The sequence below is a fragment of the Geotrypetes seraphini genome, chromosome 6 (genome assembly GCF_902459505.1).
Source record: "Geotrypetes seraphini chromosome 6, aGeoSer1.1, whole genome shotgun sequence".
In the NCBI taxonomy this organism is placed as follows: domain Eukaryota; kingdom Metazoa; phylum Chordata; class Amphibia; order Gymnophiona; family Dermophiidae; genus Geotrypetes; species Geotrypetes seraphini.
Window position 1 is genome coordinate 219,707,793 of NC_047089.1, and position 21,534 is coordinate 219,729,326.

Genomic DNA, 21,534 nt, shown 5'->3' on the forward strand with positions numbered 1-21,534 from the left:
TTACCAGAGACTAAATAGAGCAGGTATCAAAAAAATACGGAGAAAAGACCTCAGTGTTCCCTGAGAGCAAACTCCGGAAACTACTATGACAAGTACAAAATTGTCATAGACAACACATCCTTGGTCTGAAAAAAACTCCGTTGAGGTTCAATATATTTACATAAACATCGAAACAATTCATAAACATCGAAATTTTCAAAATTGTTTTAATAGAATCAAAAACCCGCACTTATCTTAATGGTTCATATGTATCCTCTGGTGTAGGCAAGATCACCGCAGCGCAGTGAAAAAAGTCTCCCGGTGCTAATTCCTTTCAATATAGCATTGCACTGGAGGTAATCTTAGAATTCCCGACAGGCCCTGTTTCGTGGTCAAGCTGCATCAGGAGAATTTATTTGAATAACGAGCTCCTGCTTCAGAGATCTTCTTCAGAATCTTTCCCTCAGTCTCCAGATGGCTGAACATGTGGAGGGGCATTTTTGATAAGACGTCTAAGTCTGAGTTTGAATGTTTTGGGCAAGACATTCACAAATTCAGCAGAAAAAAAATGTTCATTTTCAAAACTGCCAGACGTCTATCTTTTATTTTTGAAAATGACCTATGTATAAGTTTTGGTCCTTAGGACGTCTATTTTTTTAGCCATTTTCAAAAATAAAAACGTCCACATGAAAAACACACAAAAGCAAGTATTGTAGACATACCCAACTACCTTGTCTAATCGCAGCAGAGAAATCCCCATCAGCTGAACCGGTTTCAGGGATTCCTGCTGGCTCAGATCTCCCCTCCCCCCCACATCCCCCAACATTGTTGGACTCCCACATCCCCGGACCCTCCCCCCGTACCTGCCGATGACAGATCGGCAGGAGGGAAGCAAACACCCTCCTGCCTACAGGGCTGCATGCTGCAAATGACAGGTCTTCCACCTCCCAATGTATCTTAGGATGCAGTGGGAGGGGCCTAAGGCCCTAATTGACTCAACATGGTCATCATGTCAGTTTGGTCACCTTTGGGGCACGTAGACCTGTTTTACTTTGTTCTAAGTCCTGGCATGTAAGTTCCGGCTAGGATGTCCTGGAAAAGCTTTGATTATTGCTTCAGGATGTCCAGGTGGAAGCCCACCCGATTCCCACCCATAACACACCTCCCAGCACACCCTTTTGAGCTCTGGATGCACGGCACCTTAGAAGTGCTGCTGAGCATCTGGATAGTTTGTTTTGATTATCGTCACTTGGACGTCCCTGCTATTAGGACGTCCAAGTGCCCACTTAGGCAGATTTATGGACATTTTAAAAGTTTTGATTATGCTCCTTAAAGGGTATATTTCTGTCTATCTACTGACCATAATGGATATTTTCTATAAACAATCCTGCTACAATATCCTGTCTGAATTTTAATTCTGTAATCCTGGCACCTCTAAATTAAATATCCCTGTCTCAGCATTCCCAATTTGTTCACCTTGTACTACATTTGTCATCTGGTGCACTGAACAATTCATGGTGTCAGGTCAAAAGCGTGCCGGGACAAAGGCGCGCCCATACAATTGAGCACAGCGCGCGCCGCCACACTGCTCTAAATTATTGTTTTTAGCGCTCCGACGGGGGGGCGTGGGGGGGGGGGGGGGGGGGTTGTAACCCCCCACATTTTACTGAAGACTTCACTTTTCCCTGTTTTTAGGGAAAAAGTTCAGTTTACAGTAAAATGTGGAGGGTTACAACCCCCCAAACCCCCCATAACGCCGGCGCGATGTCTATTAAGTAAACTGGGGGGTTCCCCAACAAAACCCCCCATCGGAGCCCCTAAAAACTGTAATTTAGAGCGGCGCGGCAGCGCGCGCTGTGCTCAATTGTCGGCGCGCGCTTTTGTCTTTCGCACCGTTGTCTATGAACCACAATTCGCTCTGGTACGTAGTGAATGTGACGGGGAAATTATGAGTGCTAGGATTCTCAGAGTGAAGTGACAGGCAGACCATGAACTAGGGTTGCCAGGTTTTAGATCGGCCCCCCAGACCCGCTTATCTCCGCCCCAATCCCACCCTAGCTCCGTCCCCCGTTGACTGCTTTGGTCGGGCAGGAGGAAATCCGCTCTGAGAATCCTAACACTCATAATTTCACCATCACATATGCTACGAAAGAGCGAATTGTTCAGTGCAACAGATGAAAAATTTCATAAAAGGTGAACAAATTGGGAATGCTGAGACAGAGATAATTAATTTAGACACGCCAGGATTCCAGAATTAAAATTCAGACAGTATATGAGAGGAGGCTTTTCAAAATTCAGACGCGATTGAGAGGAGGCTTTTCAATACCCGGACAAAGTGCCGGGCTTTGAAAAGCTGTCTAGACCCCCCCGGACGTGTCCTCAAGAGGAGGACCTTTCTGGGAAAATCTGGACGGCTGGTAACCCTACCGTGAACCTAATTCTCACCTTCTTTCTAGAGCTGAAGCAGTTCTCTTGTACCGCTGGAATCCTTCCTCCGTGATGAGATCCTTGATAGTTCTGGTGACTCCATATTGGCAAGTGCCAATTAGATTTGGTGAAGCAGGCCCCCCCCAAAGCTGTAGGGCCTTTTTGTTGATGAGGGGTCATAAAAGGAGCTAGTGTATGAGGATATGTTGTCTTAATCAAGCTGCTTGCTGGGTTTATAGGGAGCACAGAGCTGTCAAACAGCTTGGACTCTATGAGAAAAGGGCAGGAAGGGTCCATGGGGTATAAAGTAGAATGATCTTGTACGCTCTCCAGCACTGAGTGAGAGGCAGGAGGTGCTTCTTGCTTTGAAGCCCCCTGGGGCAGGCTGGTATTGGTAGCACTCGGATCTTGTAAGCTAGATAAAGGAAGAAGGAAAGCATGGTCGTACCGGGCAGGCCTGCCTTCAGCCCATGTGCCCCAAAGTCCTTCTTTGCTTCGCTGTGCCCATTTCTTCTTTGCTTCTCCACGCTTGCTTCTGAGGTGGGACTGGAGCTCCAGAGAGTCGAGTCTTGTTTCACTCAGATTGTTTCTTCTGTTTTGGGAAAGTAGTGAGGGAATATCTCTGACCTTGGTTTCTGATTGTTTGCTAAGTTCTTCCCTTCGCCTACTAATAACTGGAGGATGCAAACAGTCCAGATTCATTGGGGGCCCTTCATGATGATGTCTTGGATTGGGAGACCTCGTTCCATCTGCTTCCACCCACCTCGCTGAGGGCTTCTCTGGATAGGGTAACTCTGGCAGAATGGATTCAGATGCCAACATGAATGTAGTTTTCAGCCTTTCTCTGGCTTGGCCTGCCTCAGAAGGATTCCCCACCCTGTCACCAGTCAAGATGCCAATATCATCAGCGTCTAGGATCCTTTCAGCCAACCTCAGAGAAGTTTCCCTAAGCCCTTTATTCCCTTTCAGTGGAGTAAATGCACTTTCTAAGTCTGTGTCCATTTCTTTCTTCTTCTCATGTGGCACAGAGCTTCTAACTTGGGGCACTGTAACCTGTGTAAAAAAAACACAACCAGAACATCATCTAAAGGAAAACAATGACATGATATGTTCAAAAGCAAGAACATAAACCATTACAGCATTCAGAGAATAATTTTCTTCTGAACATGAGAAAAAATATAAAGTATAAAGGTTGACAGGCGAATTAAGTTTAAATCAGCTTGCATAGGTCATCGTATATCACAGACTGACTGCTTTTTTCTCATTTGCATTATTCTGCCACCAGATTATGTGGTACTTTATTACTACATTTTCCACAGATTAGAGGAGTACGGTATAAATAAGGTGACCATTTATTTTTTTCATCAAAAAGGGACATCTATTAATTCTCAGTCCCTCCCCCAATCCCTCCCTAGTCCCCCCCCTAGTTTAAAAAAAAATCACTGCCTGTGTTTGGCTTTGCTAACAACTCATTTATTTTATTTATTTATTTTACAAATTTCTATACCATTTTTTTTCCAAAACGGTTTACAGCAGTGGTTTCAAACTCAAACCCTTTGCAGGGTCACATTTTGGATTTGTGTACTTGGAGGGCCTCATAAAAAAAAATAGTTAATGTCTTATTAAAGAAATAACAATTTTGCATGAGGTAAAACTCTTTATAAATCTTTCCTTTTGGGTAAATCTTAATAATAACATTGTCATTTATAGCTAAAGAGACATATGATCGAGAAACTGTTTTATTTTACTTTTGTGATTATGATAAACATACCGAGGGCCTCAATATAGGACATGGCGGGCCACGAGTTTGAGACCACTGGTTTACAGGGAATTACATACATAAAATATTAAAATACAAATAAGAACAAAAGCAGGCAGATTCAATCTTACATAAAGTCAATTGCTCAAAGAAATGCATTTTCCTAAATGAGTATCTCTCTCTACATTTTCCAATCTGGCCAACAAGGCCATGCTACAGCTTGACTTCCTGCACGTGTAAAAGTCATGGCATTCATTTCCACATATTTAGGGTTAGCCTTTGTTTTCAACAATGCAGCACTTGACCGTTTTAAGGCAGGTACAGCCAGCTCCGCCCTTTAAGTATGCATATCCACAAAAAACAAATCAATAGACCTCATGGTAGTATTGGAACCCACTGTTGGCTTTGATGAGTTTCACTGGTATGCACCAGCAGATATTGCTGAAGGGATTGGGACTTTGTTGGCCTTGGTGGATGGGATGGATTTAGGACTCTAGATGAATGAGACTTAAAGATGCTCTGTGGACGTCGCTGGAGAGTTTTATTGAAGGGTCGTGACCACGGTAACCTCCAGGTTCACAGTTTTTTTTTGTTTCATTGGTTTTCTGTTGGTGAAAAGTGATAAAACCTGTGCCCAGGACACAGTGTTGTTTATTGTGAGTGTCTATACCGCTACTAATGGCTGGGGAGTCAATGCAGAGCGGTTTGCATGAGCTTCTGTAAAGGTGTTACAATACAGAGTTACAAAGAGCTTCTGCGAGGTGTTAAAATGCATGGGCTCTATACAGAGTTACAAGGGCTTCTGTAGCGGTGTTACAATACAGAGTTATTAATACTATAATCAATCATCCTACTTATGTTACCGGCACATCGAGCATCCTACTTATATGCATATATTTATACCAAATCAATCGTCCTGCATATATTCACATATAATACTAGGCTTATTATTGCAGCTAAGTACACAATATTCACACATTGTGGCTTTAGGACAGGAGTAGGCGACCCTTGCCCTTAAGTGTCGCAGGGCAATTGTATTTTCTATATATCCACACTGAATATATGAGATATATTTAGTTTCAGGATTCTTTGATATACTACAATTTGCAGAAAGTGGTTGAATGTGCTGCTGAATTTTTGTACCAGTGAGAAGTGTATACTTTGGGGCTGATTCTATAAAGGGGTGCCTAAAGATAAGCACCTCTTAGGTGCCTAACTTAATTTGCAAAATACCCTTAACAGCCTCAATAATTGGCTAAAAAAAATTTAAATTGGGCAATAGGCACCTATCCGATTCTATAAAACATACAGTGTAGGTGCCTATTGCAATGCACTTAGAGGCGCCCAACGCCTAAGTGGGTGTTTCTATGGGTGGAGTATGGCTTAGGTTGCCGCTAAGTGCGATTCTCCAAAAATTAAGCACCTGAAATGTAGGCCTTTAAAACCCTCGCCTATATTTCAGGCGCTTAAGTTGTTACCTAGGCGCCACTAGCCATGATTCTGTAGACCAGGGGTGTCAAAGTTCCTCCTCGAGGGCCGCAATCTAGTCGGGTTTTCAGGATTTCCCCCAATGAATATGCGTGAGATCTAGTTGCGTGCACTGCTTTCATTGTATGCTAATAGATCTCATGCATATTCATTGGGGGAAATCCTGAAAACCCGACTGGATTGCGGCCCTCGAGGAGGGACTTTGACACCCCTGCTGTAGATGGTGCCAAAGTGTGATTGACATGCGGCCAGCGCCATTTTTCTAGGCAACAGCTGATTGATTGATTTAATTTGTTTTATATCTCGTCCTCCCCAAAGAGCTCAGAATGGGTTCCAGGTTAACAAACATAATATACAGTACAGTTAACAGGTTACCATATGCCATAGTTACAGTAAAGGTGTTTCCCCTAACTCAACTCTTACTAGGGATCTAATACCAATATCCATAATATACAGTTTACAGGCTAAATTTGTCATAGTTACAGTGCAAGATTTTTCATCCTAATGCGACACATACCGAAGATCTTGTATCAATCTATATTTCTTTGTAATCTATCAATCATGGGTGGGGGCGTTATGTGAGCAGATATGTTTTTATTGCTTTCCTAAAGTTGAGGATTTATTCAAGGGATCTAATCTGTGGGGGAGGTTGATTTCAGTGGCTTGGTATGAAGTGAGTGTAGGAACGTCGTTTAGGAGGTTGCAGTTGAAGGGCACAACCAGAGGGCGTTTTGAGGCATATTTCATCCTGGGAATGGAGGGACTCGTTCGGCACGAATGGATGAAGCTCGGTTGTCACATAGCCAGGCACCATGTTATGAAAGGATTTGAATGCTAGCATCAGGCCCTTGAAGACACAACATTTGGCTACAGGCAGCCAGTGAGCCAATGATAGAGCCTGGGAGACAGGGTTTTTTAGAAGTCTAGTTGCTACATTTTGTACATGCTGGAGATGTTTGATGTTCTTTGTCCCGAGACCGTCGAATAGCGCATTGCAGTAGTCCATGCGGGAGAGGACTAAGGCATAGAGTAGCTGGGTGAAGTCAGTCTCAGAAAAGTAGTTCCTTATTTTTTTGAGTTGACGCAGGTAGGGAAATGAGGAACTGATAGGTTTATAGAATCAGCCTATTTGTGTTTAAATAGTCTGGGTTGTTTGGTAAGCTGTTCAACTAGAGAGTTTCATAGTTTATTTAAATTTAGATTAAACGCTTATCCAAAAGGTACAAAGCATTGTACATAATAATTTAAAATAGCTAGGGGACAAATGTTTTAGATAATAAACATGAACAAACACTACAAACATACTTGTAACATGAAAACATTGGGAAAAAATGGAAGAACTACACTTTCTTAGAAAGAATACAAATAAGGAAAATACAATAGGGAAGGGAAATAAATTAAATAACGTGGAAGTGGGCGCACACATACGTAAAAAAAATAAGTTGAAGATGTCTTTAAAAAGCAAGCATTTTAGGCTACATTTGAATTTCTGCAAGTTTTGTTCGGCTCTGAGGTATAGGGGAGAGAATTCCAAATTAAAGGGGCAGTGACTGAGAAAATGAGAGTACGACGGGTACCAATTATCTTTAAGGATGGAACATTAAGGGAATGTTGTGAGGCAGATCTTAAAGTTCTGTCTTTTTTTTTACCTCCATAGTTTTGTCTCTGATGCAGCCCTCGGGCGAAACATGGCCACGTCAGGTACATGTGATATTAAATTTCTTTTTTTGCTGCATATACTTGAATCATATACCATGAATCATCGCAGATCATCTGCCTCTCTTACGTCCCTCTCATATTCAGTGCCGCTATCCATAGAAAGAGTGGTGATGAATAATATATACAATATATAGCTATATTGACAGATAGATTTAGGCTAGTCTTTTTGCTATCCCAAATTTATCCAGATACTGTAATTACATATATTGGCTGACTGTATAGCTGATGTATAATGGCTGTTTGTAGACTTAGGCAGACACCTATGCTCTCCCCTGGCACCATGAGGATAATGTCGAGATGTTGTGCAACAATTTTCAGCTGCACTCTCTGGACTAGGTACATATGAAACACACACACCATTTGACAAAAGCTACAGAGAGAGACATATATGGAATAAAAATGACCTTCAATGTAAACAGGCAAACAGATAGATAGATGGACGCAACTGCTTGGCAAAACCTTGCTTAAGCACTGAGGTGTTCCACTTTGATATTCCATTTCTTTACCATGAGTTTCCAGCTTTGTTTATTGCTTCTGATCTCATGCCAAAGACCTGCTAGCATCTGGCACTCTCTTAATATGCTCCCAAGGCACACCTGGAATCTGTTCTGGTGGGAACAGATTTCCTGAGCCAATTGGCAGGGACTGCAGATAAAAAAAAAGGTGGGAAGCTGGAAGAGGTCCTTCCCATTGGCACAGAGATGTTGCGGCTTGAATTCTTGTGGCCCTAGTGCTGTGTAAAGCTGGAGGAAGTGGATGCCAGTCCTGCATGGTGCTGCCTGCACTCTGCTTTCAGAATCAGTGAGACGGTGCCAGTTTTCAGAGCTTAACAATGAGTTCACAATGTCCACTGTTTATGCACACATGTCTAGACAGGACAGAGAGCATCTGACCCTTAGATTACAGCGTTCTGTAAACAAGCAGAATATGTTCCAGCCCTCAAATGCCAAAACTCAGAGCTTCAAACAATTACAGATCTGACCTCAGAACTTCACATATCCCTGGCCTGACCCTCAGAGTTTCAAACAATCTCATATCTAACCTCCGAATCTCATATTCTCCCTGACTATATCTCAGCAACTCGATCAAATCTAGACTCAAACATGCCCTGATCTGACCTCTGAGGAGCAACCAACCCCTAACCTGTCTATCAAGTCTCAAACAACCCTTGATCTGATTAGAAAACCTTAACCAACCAATGAACTCATCTCAGGGTCTCTAAAGACCCAATCGCAAAATCTCAGAACTTGGAAGGATATTTGACTGACCTCAGGACCTTAAACAAACCCAGACCTAATTCAGAGTATCGGAGACCTTTTGTACTAATCTGAGTTTCTTATGCTCTCTGTTCTCATCTCAAGGACTCAAACCTCAGACCTGAGTGCCCCCAGTTCAGAAGTCAAAGTCTCAAACAATCTCTGACCCAAATACATCAAGACCCAAACCTTGGCGAAGGGGTTAAAGCTCAGCACCATATTACACCTGTGGAAAGGAGCCTTCGGTCAGAGAGGCTTACTGGTATCTATCATTCTGGATTATTTCCTTTTTACAAAAAATAATAATAATAATAATAAGATCAGTACTTTTAATTTTAAAAAGTGCTACATGAAAGGATAATGCCAATATTTCAACCAATTTAGGAATATAACGGGTGCTTTAGCGTTTACCATGCGCTAACCAGTGTGCACTAATCATTAGCATGTGCTAAATTGCTTAGCATCCATTGATAAATCCCCCTCCCCCTAGTATATCTGTCCCTCTCCCCCTAGTATATCTGTCTTGTATCTATGTGTATGGTGGGGAAGGAGAGAGAAAACACTAGCCTTGTGCTATTCCCCCCCCCCCCCAAAAACAACAACAAAAAAATTAATTAAAACCATTATGATAAGCTTGGAAGCTGTCACAAACTGTGACAGTGCTGCGTTTAGACAAAGACGTTGTGGGCAACGGCTTTGGTTCTCATGTCCGTCCCCCTGTCTCTTAATCCTCGCCTGCTGCAGGAGACTGGCCGCGTGCCCGTCAGCTTGCCAGGACTTTGTGGGACTGCACTGGAACCAAAGCCATATAGCATGAAATAAGGAGGATGGGGGAAGGAGTCAGGAGTCACTGTGAGAGGAAATTAACCCTGCTCGGGATTTCACTCTGTCATGTACTGTATATAGTCAGCAAAGAAACACAGTCACATTTCCTCATCATTCATACTTTGCTGCTTGGCTACTAAGTTTCAACATTATAAAAAGTGCAGAGGTGAAGTGTAGATATCTGAGAGAGCACAAGAAAACATGATGAGAGCGATATACTGTAATGATGTGCACAGTATTAAATTTCATGATTTCACAGCAGCATACCAGTGCAAGCAGCCAGTGGTTAGGGTTGAAATGGTGCATAGGGAGAGTATTAACCAGGGCTTAATTTCTGGGGGAATGTCCAGGAACACAGTTCCATAAGTACATAAACATTGCTGTAATGGAACAGATCAAAGGTCCATCAAGCCCAGTGTCCTGTTTCCAACCGTGGCAAATCCAGGTCACAAGGACCTGGCACGATTCTAAAAGAATAAAACAGATTTTATGCTGCTTATCCCAGGAACAGGCAGTTGATTTCTCAAGTCCACCTTAATAATGGTTCATGGACTTTTCTTCCAGGAACTTGTCCAAACATTTTTTTTATTTTTTAAACCTTGCTGCAATAACCACCATTACCACATTAGCTGGCAATGAAATCCAGAGCTTAATTATACATTGAGTGTAAAAATATTTTCTTTAATTTGTTCTAAATGTACTACCTAGTAACTTCATTGCATGTCCATGTCCCTAGTCTGTTTACTTTTGGGAAAAAGTAAAGAAGCAAGTTACGTCTACCAATTCCACTCCACACAGTATTTTATAGGCCTCTATCATACTCAGCCATCTCTTCTGGAGACTAAAAAAATCCCCAACCTCTTTAGCCTTTTCTTATAATGCAAGGATGGGAAACTTTTATATACAGAGAGCCCCAGGATAGTAAATACTGTCCCAGATGGGCTGCAACTTTATGTAATGTCGGAACTGAAAATACACAGGGTTCCATTGACGTACTATGATTTTTAAAAAAGAAGTAATAATCTAAAAATGATGGAAACAAACTGGTCGAGCAGCTATTCTGAGACTATTTGCAGAATACAGCATTTAGATTTGCTAAAGCTCTGACTAATAATGTTTTCTGTGTATACTTCCCATGGTCTTGTAGGCTGCATAAAATTCAAAGGTAGGAATCATTTGACCCATAGGTTACCCACCTCTACCATAAAGGTATAATTTCATCCCAGTTATGATTACCATCACCCTTCTCTGTAACTTTTCTAATTCAGCTATATCTTTTTTTTTTTTTAAGTGGCAGTGACCAAAACTGCACAGAATATTAAAGATGCAATATTCATTCTCCATTCCGTTCCTAATGATTGCTAACCATCTCTTTGCTATCTTGGCTGCTACTGCACACTAGAGAGTTTCACGGGGACAGAAATCCCACCCATCCCCGCCAGGATCCTCTCCGTCCTCACCAGGATCCTCTCCGTCCCCACAAGGAATTACCTCCATCCCCGCCCGTCCCCATAAAAAGCAGCAATTACTTCTGACAGGATCATCAATTCCACAGTTTCTTTTGCTGCTTTTCTTGTGGAATCTCTTTGGTGGAACCCTTATAACTTATAAACCCCCCTCTTTTACTAAGGCTGATGTGTCCATTATATTATATGGACGAACCCTGCTTCCAAAGCCTTCCATCCCTGTGGGAGTCCCTTGGGCCAGAAGGGGATCCCCGTCGGAGTCCTGTGGATTAGGGGGGATTCCCACGATCCCCGTTCCCGTGCAGACCTCTACTGCACACTAAGGGCTCCTTTTACTAAGCTGCGGTAGCGTTTTTAGCATGCGCTGCCCCCGCGCTACGTGGAGAAGCTAACGCCAGCTCAATGCAGACGTTAGCGTCTAGCGCATGCTAAAACCACTAGCGCACCTTAGTAAAAGAACCCTAAGCAGGAGATATCAATGAATCATCTACAATGACACCTAGATCCTTTTCCTGGGTGGTGTTTCCTAATGACTTGCATCATGTAGCTATAGGTTGGATTGTTTTTCCCTAGATGCATTGCTTTGCATTTGCTTTTATTAAATGCCATCTGCCGGTTGAATGCCAGTCTTCCAGTCTTGAAAGGTCCTCTTGCAATTTCTCACATTCTTCCTGTGATTTAACAATTTTAAATAACTTTTTTATGACCAGGATCTGGGTGTTGTCATAGACAATACAATGAAACCTTCCATCCAATGTGTGGCGGCAGCCAAAAAAGCAAACAAGATGCTAGGAATTATTTAAAAAAAGGGATGGTTAACAAGACTAAGAATGTTATATTGCCCCTATATTTCCCTTTGTCTTGATATATGAGGTGTTTCCTATCTTTTTCAGTTTTGCTGTACCAGTAAACTGCAAATTACTTGATTTTTATTTTGAAATACTTATAAATAAACATTTTGAAACTAAAGAAGCACAGATCCCCTTAGGAATCTCTCTATGCATCTCCATTGAGAATATTGACCTTTAACCCCACTATCTATTTTCTATCATTCTAACCCGTTCTTAATCCATAGGACGTTGCCTCCTATCCCATGACTTTTTAATTTCCTCAAGAGTTCCTCAAAATCCAGATACACAGTATCAACAGATCACCTTTATCCACATGTTTATTCATCCTTTCAAAGAAATGTAGCAAATTGGTGAGGCAAGATTTCCTTTGGCTAAATCCATGCTGGCTTTGTTTCATGGACTTCACAAAAATGCTTCATTTGAAGCGAGCCCTACCACATTGTATTCACCCCTTCCACCACTTTCCCCCCTTTATTTTTATTTTCAATCTCGATGTATTTATTAACTTACCATGTCCTTCCACCCGTTTTGTTTCCAGTATGTCAGTCTGTTATACATTCCTCTTTCATTATTTTCTTACCTTTTCTTAGATATGTTTTATTTTTAATTTTCTTTAGACTTATTCCATTGTAAACCGTTTAGGTACCTGTTTGATAAACGGTATATCAAAGAGTAAAGAAACTTGGAAGTAGATTGAGATGCAACATCAGGAACTATTTTTTAATGGAAAGAGTGCTGGATGTGTGGAATGCTCTCTTAGAGTAGATGGTAGAGGATAAAACCGTAATCAAGGTCAGGAAAGCTTGGGCTAAGCAAGAGGATCCTAAAATAACAGCACACATTTCAAATGTTTTATGCTGGAGGCAGCACTCCCAACCACATAAATGGTTTGGGGTTTTTTTCTTCTTCTGATTTCAGGCCAATTGAATAGATCATTTTTGACACAGAAATAGGTACTGTATGTGGCCAAAATTATTTGTTCAGAAAGAAGGCAGGGTTTGAGACGTTCTGTGAGCAACATCACAGAGGTATAATTTTATATTTCTAAGCCCCTAAAATTCTTAATGATTGTACCAGGGCTGCCAAATGATTTTTCCTTTACAATCGCAGGAAGAACATTCTGGGTTCCTCCTCCAGAAAAGGTGCCAATCAAATCTGAATAATGGGAGGTCTATTCGGGGAAAATGGCCCAGTAGAACTGAAGCTTAAGCTTTTGGAGCAATGTATAAAGCCCTGAGTTAAGGGAGGAGCCTTGTTCTTTCCAGGGGCCCATCTGAGCCTTGATTTCATGCTCTCTGGGCTAAGGGAGAAGGAGAGTCAAGCACAGGAGTTGCCTGTTTGGTCCACTGGTGCATGGAGGAGGCGGGAAGAGTGTTCCTGAATATATTGACTAGGTTGCCAGCCTAATCCACAGCTGCCTTGAGGGACAGGGTGCCCTAAGGAGAAGGTATCTGGTCATCAGCGAGACTGGTTCCTGATCCTGATCCTGATCCTTTGTCAGGAAGAAAGTAGTAGGACAAGTCTCTTTCAGGGAAAAGACCTGAAAGCTGGAAGCAGAGGAACCAATGAGCACTAAGTAGCAGGGGATAACAACCCACCCAGAGTCTTGTCCAATAACCTGCTTATCATGGGGGAACCAAGGCACAGAGATTGAGAAAAAAACCAGAAGCAGTGGCACACAAGAGAATTGTTGTCACATGAGAGAGAGAGAGAGACACTGGGCTTAATCCTTGACCAAAGAGAAATGCTACATCAATAAAGGTGATAAGGTCTAAAGCAGTGGTTCCCAACCCTGAACCGGAGGACCACCAGGCCAATCGAGTTTTCAGGATAGCCCTAATGAATATGCATGGAGCAGATTTGCATGCCTGTTATTTCCACTGTATGCAAATTTCTCTCATGCATATTCATTAGGGCTAGCCTGAAAACCCAATAGGCCTGGCACTGAGAAGAAAGGAATAAGGATTTCTACTAAGATCTAGCCTAATTATTATTGAGTGGGAGAAGCATTTGAACTGGAGGTGGAGAATACTGTTCAGAGGAGACCCAGAGCTATTAATTTGGTTGTACCACAGAAAGGTAGTATAGCAAATACATGACCCGTAGCCATACTTATATTTTGAAGAAGTTGTGCGATTCCTGACAACTACCTCATATTGGAATCCTTTTACTACAGCCATGGCGGAAGTGGCCTTAGCACACCCCTTACATGGGTCTTTCCTGCACCCTAAGAATACTTGTGCCGAGGCCGGAAACCCATTTTCTGAAATAATGGCCATGTGCTAATTTTTCCATTAGTATGCAGCCATTAAAAAACATTACCACATGAACCCCTACTGAAACCTATTTTGTAGGCGATAAGAGCCAAAGTGCTAACTCCTTGATAATCAATTAGTGAGTGCCAATGCCTCATGCTCTAACTCAGGGGTGTCAAAGTCCCTCCTCGAGGGCCGCAATCCAGTCGGGTTTTCAGGATTTCCCCAATGAATATGCATGAGATCTATTTGCATGCACTGCTTTCATTGAGGAAATCCTGAAAACCCGATTGGATTGCGACCCTTGAGGAGGGACTTTGACACCCCTGCTCTAACTAATTAGCTCTGTCATGGCCACTCTCCACCCCCTGTAATAAATTAACACTTCCACAAAGGTCAGATGTACACTGTCTGAGAGTGTAAAATCCAAGCAGCCCGCCGGGGAGCCATCTTTGGATGTTTGAGACGCATTTAGCGTCCGTTTAAAAGGTATGTCTGGCATTGTTTTTACTGTTACTCAAAGATGATTTGTACTGGTCCAGTTCTAATTTGCTGTTTTTCTGGTTGCAGTTTTGATTGGAGACGTTACACCCTGAAGTAGCTGTAAAGTGAAACGCTGGCCACCGTCGGTGTACCGATCATTCAAGTTAAGTTGATAAGGTGTTGTTTTCATCTATCACCCAGTACATTTATTACACTCTAAAACAGTGCAGTGTTTTTTAGTTTAAGGAGGTTTCTTAAACCAGTGAGGTGAACGCTCTACCACCTTTGTTCCACCATTGTAGAAGTGGGAGGGCCCTTTTCTGAGGCTTTTTCCTCCATTGAGAACAAATGTTCATACCTGTACTTTAAATTTTACACACTCTCAGACAGTGTACATCTGACCTTTGTGTAAGTATTAATTTATTACAGTTGGTTTTCCACAGTATCTGAGTTGTTTGGCCACTCTCCACTCCTCTAACATACCCCTTACAAGAAAATGTAAAATATATTTTATCATGTGGTGTACATGTGCAGAGAGTCAAATTACACTAGTAGTGTCCCACGTTAAGCCTTTTCAATGAATGGTGTGTGCTGGTGCTTACTGCAGTTTAGTAAAAGGAACCCATTTTATGTATGAGCTATTAGTCTTATAGTTATTCTAATGCTTCTTTTGTAGTCTTGTGCAGTCAGGGCCTTCAGAGGATTCACCTAACCCCCCTGAAAGCCCCGAGGACACTGCTCTGAATTTGATTGGTTGTGCAGGCAGCAGGCAGAAGCTGCTCAACCAATCAAATTCAGATCAGTACTGTCAAGGCCTTCAGGGGCTTGGGTGAATCCCCAGTCCTAGAACCCTGCACTTTTTTTTTGTTTACTTTTTCCTTGATGCAGTTTGACTGGTTGAACAGACTGCCTGCTCAACAAATCAAACTGCATCAAGCAGAAAGTGAACAAACAAAAAAAGCAGGGCTGTAAAGCTGGGGATTCACTGAATCCCCTGAGAGCCTTGACCGCATGCCACTGTTCTTTTGTATAATGGTCTCCAGTTCATATCTACTGTTTTTAAGCTCACAAAGGTTTTATTACAGGGAACTCCATTGGCTTCCACTTAGTAATATAGTAACATAGTAGATGAAGGCAGATAAAGACCCAAATGGTCCATCCAGTCTGCCCAACCTGATTCAATTTAAATTTTTTAATTTTTTCTTCTTAGCTATTTCTGGGCAAGAATCCAAAGCTTTATCCAGTACTGTGTTTGGGTTCGAACTGCCGAAATCTCTGTTAAGACTTACTCCAGCCCATCTACACCCTCCCAGCCATTGAAGCCCTCCCCAGCCCATCCTCCACCAAACGGCCATACACAGACCCAGACCCAGACCCAGACCCAGACCGTGTAAGTCTGCCCAGTACTGGCCTAGTTCAATATTTAATATTATTTTCTGATTCTAAATCTTCTGTGTTCATCTCACGCTTCTTTGAACTCAGTCACAGTTTTACTCTCCACCACCTCTCTCGGGAGCGCATTCCAGGCATCCACTACCCTCTCCGTAAAGTAGAATTTCCTAACATTGCTCCTGAATCTACCACCCCTCAACCTCAAATTATGTCCTCTGGTTTTACCATTTTCCTTTCTCTGGAAAAGATTTTGTTCTACGTTAATACCCTTCAAGTATTTGAACGTCTGAATCATATCTCCCCTGTCTCTCCTTTCCTCTAGGGTATACATATTCAGGGCTTCCAGTCTCTCCTCTTGAGACCCATGTGATGTTTAAACTAGGAATACTCTTTTATAAAATCTTACATGGTCAAGCGCCTGAGTACCTATTAGAATTATTTACTTTAATCACATCAAATCGTCCACTATGTAGTTCGAGGTTGCATTTATAAGAAGTTCCAGCAACACCCATTTGCTTTTCAGGCAGCTAGCTGAGATAAGTGTCATTATTTTAGCTACAGCCTTCATATCTTTCCAGCTTGGTGTTATTTTATTCCCCAAGACATTTATTACGATCTTTGAATGACAATAGGGTAGTCGTTCCTCATATCTTGAAGGCACATCTTGCGTCAACTAGAGATTGTGCGTTCTTTTATCTAGTTCCACGGTTATGGAATAATTTGCCCATAGATTTGAGAAAAGAAGAATCATACATAAACTTTAAAAGATATCTAAAAGCACATTTTTTTCAATTGGCTTTCTCAAATTGAATAATTGAGTTTGGGATTGTAATCTGTATTTATATAGTGATTAATTTTTGATATGGAAAAACAATTTTTTAAATGTATGTATCAATTATGATTTACTGAGATTTGATTGTTTTTATTAGAATTGCTTTTACAATTAGAATTATTATTATGGAGCTCATGATTGCTTAATATTTTAGGATAAAAAACAAACAAACAAACAAAAATTTTTAACTTTTACTCTTTTCTATCCTATTTTTTAATGGAGTTCCTTTCTTGATGAATGTGTATTATGTGTAAATGATTTTTATTATTCCAGCAGTAAGAAGCAAATACAAACAGTAATACCATTCAGGAAATAACATTTTCAACAATATAATCAGTTCCCCTCCCACCCCCCCTCCCCTCCCCTCCCCAAGAATCCATGGCCAGTCCAACAGCTGAGAGTGGGAATAAAATCTTAAAGATTCAAAAGTCTACTGCGAGCACGCGGTGTGAGGTCCTGCCAGAAGTGCTCCCACACCTGACAAAATTTGCGACCCGGGCCAAGAGTCAAGTCTCCCACCATGCGTCTCTCCAGTGTTGCGTGCACTATCATTAGGGATCTCCATTGTGCATATGACGGGGGATCATGGGAGAGCCAGTTGGTGAGGATGGCTTTTTTTGATGAATGTGTATTATATATTCAGGTGCGGGAGACATTTCTGGCGTCCCATTTGAAAGAAGTCTGATCGGTCGGGATACAACCTGAGGCAGCAGATTTGTGAAATGCTGGCCACCGTTGGTATACCGATTAGCCGAAGATAAGTGGAAAAGTTTTTCTTCTATCTTTTTTTCATTAGTAAAGCACAGCATAAAGCTCTTATTTCGTTGAAGGTGTTTTGCCAATGAAGGTTTTTTTGCTCAACCACCTTTAGCAAACCACTTCGGTGGAGGTGGGAGGGCCCTTGTCTGAGGCTTTTTCCTTCATGTTCAGTCATTTAATAGCCTATGCTGTCCTTATATTATACTACAGGACATTACAGCATCACTATTGAAAGTGTTTACTATTTCATACAATTTATTCTCATGACATCCGAGTCATTTGTGGCTATCTATATATATAAAATCGGAGGTATGTATGTGTGTATGTGTGTATGTGCCGCGATCACGCAAAAACGGCTTGACCGATTTGAACGAAACTTGGTATGCAGATCCCTCACTACCTGGAATGATATGTTCTGGGGGTCTCGCGGCCCACCTGCACACGTGGATGGAGCTACAAACAGAAAATCAGATTTCACCCATTCATGTCAATGGAAAAAATGTAAAAAGCTGTGGGACCGATTTGAACGAAACTTGGTATGCAGATCCCTCACTACCTGGGGTGATATGTTCTGGGGGTCTCGCGGCCACCTGCACACGTGGGCGGAGCTACAAACAGAAAATCAGATTTCACCCATTCATGTCAATGGAAAAAATGTAAAAAGCTGCCAACGCAAAAACGGCTTGCCCGATTTGAACGAAACTTGGTATGCTGATCCCTCACTACTTGGGGTGATATGTTCTGGGGGTATCGCAGCCCACCTGCACACGTGGGCGGAGCTAGAAACAGAAAATCTGATTTCACCCATTCAAGTCAATGGAAAAAATGTAAAAAGCTGTGGGACCGATTTGAACGAAACTTGGTATGCAGATCCCTCACTACCTGGGGTGATATGTTCTGGGGGTCTCGCGGCCCACCTGCACATGTGGGCGGAGCTACAAACAGAAAATCATATTTCACCCATTCAAGTCAATGGAAAAAATGTAAAAAGCTGTGGGACCGATTTGAACGCAAATTGGTATGCAGATCCCTCACTGCCTGGGGTGATATGTTCTGGGGGTCTCGCGGCCCACCTGCACACGTGGGCGGAGCTACAAACAGAAAATCAGATTTCACCCATTCACGTCAATGGAAAAAATGTAAAAAGCTGTGGGACCGATTTGAACGAAACTTGGTATGCAGATCCCTCACTACCTGGGGTGATATGTTCTGGGGGTCTTGCTGCCCACCTGCACACGTGGGCGGAGCTACAAACAGAAAATCAGATTTCACCCATTCAAGTCAATGGAAAAAATGTAAAAAGCTGTGGGACCGATTTGAACGAAACTTGGTATGCAGATCCCTCACTACCTGGGGTGATATGTTCTGGGGGTCTCGCGGCCCACCTGCACACGTGGGTGGAGCTACAAACAGAAAATCTGATTTCACCCATTCAAGTCAATGGAAAAAATGTAAAAAGCTGTGGGACCGATTTGAACGAAACTTGATATGCAGATCCCTCACTACCTGGGGTGATATGTTATGGGGGTCTCGCAGCCCACCTGCACACGTGGGCGGAGCTACAAACAGAAAATCAGATTTCACCCATTCAAGTCAATGGAAAAAATGTAAAAAGCTGTGGGACCGATTTGAACGAAACTTGGTATGCAGATCCCTCACTACCTGGGGTGATATGTTCTGGGGGTTTCGCCGCCCACCTGCACATGTGGGCGGAGCTACAAACATAAAATCATATTTCACCCATTCATGTCAATGGAAAAAATGTAAAAAGCTGTGGGATCTCCAGTTATTTTACTTAGCAACCTTGACCCACCAAAACTTTGCAATGGCACAAGGCTTTGTGTAAAGAGGTTACTGTCCAATGTAATTGAAGCGACTATCTTAACCGGAAAGGGACAAGGTGAAACCGTATTTATCCCGCGGATACCACTTATTCCAACAGATCTTCCTTTTCAGTTTAAGAGATTGCAAATTCCAGTGAGACTTGCATTCTCTATCACAATCAACAAATCACAAGGACAGACTATTACATACTGTGGAGTGGATTTAAGATCCCCCTGTTTTTCCCATGGACAACTCTATGTTGCTTGCTCAAGGGTGGGTTCACCCAAGAATGTATATGTTCTTGCTCCTGGAGGTGAAACTAAAATGTTGTTTATAATCAAGTTTTGTGTTAGTTGTATTGTATTCATTTTGTCAAATATTTCACATTATTATTTGAATATTGTACTTTTTATAAAGCTGTAAAAAAATAATTTCTTTCACCACTATAAAGTATCTTTATTTGAATCCATTTACAGTGTTATTGCTATAATTAAATACCCGTGCAACGCCGGGGCATCAGCTAGTATATTATATATTGTACAACACTTGGATATTTAGAAGGTCTTGTTCTTATATACATTACAGAAAGTTATTAAAATCTTGCTTGTTTATAAAATTTTTAGAGAATCGAATTGATTAATGTTTACTCTGTAGTTCACTGGGAATGTCCAGTTTTCTATATTTTGTGAATCGCATCGATCCGTGAGGTTTTGCGGTCTAGAAATGTAATGTAATGTAATTTGTCTGTGTTATAAAAGTTGGAAGGATGAGAGTCCAAGTTTCCAAGTTTATTTGTCACTCGATATACCGTCTATTAATGGATAACTAAACAGTTTATAATATTATTAAAAAAATTTAAATATCAATTAAAAATTAAAAATGATAATAAGGGATAGCAAACCAAAGAATACATACTAGAACCAATGGGAGTGGAGGGGGAAGGGGGATATTTAAAAATGCATCTAGATTAACAATAAAAGAAACGGAAGGAACAAGGTGGAGGGAGAACACAGTAGGAGGGGGGTTGCTTCATAAGAAGCATTTGTCTTTCTCAGCTATGATCTTGGCATGTTCTGCATAGAGTTTCAACTCAGGAGCTAAAAGGAAAGTTTTAATTTTAGATTTAAATGTGTCAAGGGAGGTGTCAGGTCAAAAGCGCGCCGGGATAAAGGCGCGCCCAGACAATTGAGCGCAGCGCGCGCCGCCACACCGCTCTAAATTACTGTTTTTAGCGCTCCGACGGGGGGGGGGGCGTGGGGGGGAATCCCCCCACTTTACTTAATAGACATCGCGCCATGTTGTGGGGGTGTTGTGGGGGGGTGGGGGGTTGTAACCCCCCATATTTTACTGAAAACTTCACTTTTTCCCTATTTTTAGGGAAAAAGTTCAGTTTACAGTAAAATGTGGAGGGTTACAACCCCCCAAACCCCCTATAATGCCGGCGTGATGTCTATTAAGTAAACTGGGGGGTTCCCCAACAAAACCCCCCGTTGGAGCCCCTAAAAACTGTAATTTAGAGCGGCGTGGCGGCGCGCGCTACGCTCAATTGTCGGCGCGCGCTTTTGTCTTTCGCGCCGTTGTCTATGAACCGTCAAGGGAGGATTCTGATCTAATGTCTAATGGTAGAGCATTCCAAAGAGAGGGTGTTGGGACTGAAAAGATGGTTTTACGGGCTGTGTCATAAAATATCTTGCAGATGGATAAGATCGTTAGTAAATTTTGGTTGTTAGACTCAAGCGTCCAAGAGGGAGTGTAGGGGATTAGATATTTGTCGATGAAAGCTGGAATATTTATATGTTTGGTTTTGAAGGTAAGCGGAAGAATTTTGAATGTTATACGATGTGTGATGGGTAACCAGTGGGCATCTCGGAGAAGGGGGGGGGGGGGTTACATTTTGGACACAGAGCTTACTAAAACTGTGATGTGATACCCACCAGCGAACCTTTTCTGGAGTATCCCCCACACTCTGGAATGCACTCCCTGAAAGGCTTTGCTTAACACAAGACTGTCTGTACTTAAGGAAGCAGGTGAAAATGTGCATATGGAGTGACACTTGCTGCACATACTATAGCAGGACGCATTTAAGAACATAAGAATTGCTGCTGCTGGGTCAGACCAGTGGTCCATCGTGCCCAGCAGTCCGCTCCCGTGGCGGCCCTTAGGTCAAAGACCAGTGCCCTGAGTCTAGCCTTACCTGCGTATGTTCTGGTTCAGCAGGA

General features: G+C 42.1%; 1 protein-coding gene across 3 annotated transcripts in view; it reads right to left on the reverse strand.

Moving 5' to 3' along the window:
- HR (HR lysine demethylase and nuclear receptor corepressor) overlaps positions 1 to 21,534 on the reverse strand; it is a 129,524-nt gene that overhangs the window by 66,300 nt on the left and 41,690 nt on the right. For 2 of the 3 annotated variants that reach the window (XM_033949604.1, XM_033949603.1), the window contains exon 2: positions 2,425 to 3,459. In XM_033949604.1, the coding sequence (XP_033805495.1) occupies positions 2,425 to 3,408 (984 nt within the window). In that variant the 5' untranslated portion in view covers positions 3,409 to 3,459. Of the gene's footprint in view, positions 1 to 2,424; positions 3,460 to 7,878; positions 7,939 to 21,534 lie in introns of those variants that run through there. The other variant, XM_033949602.1, reaches the window with a different exon arrangement.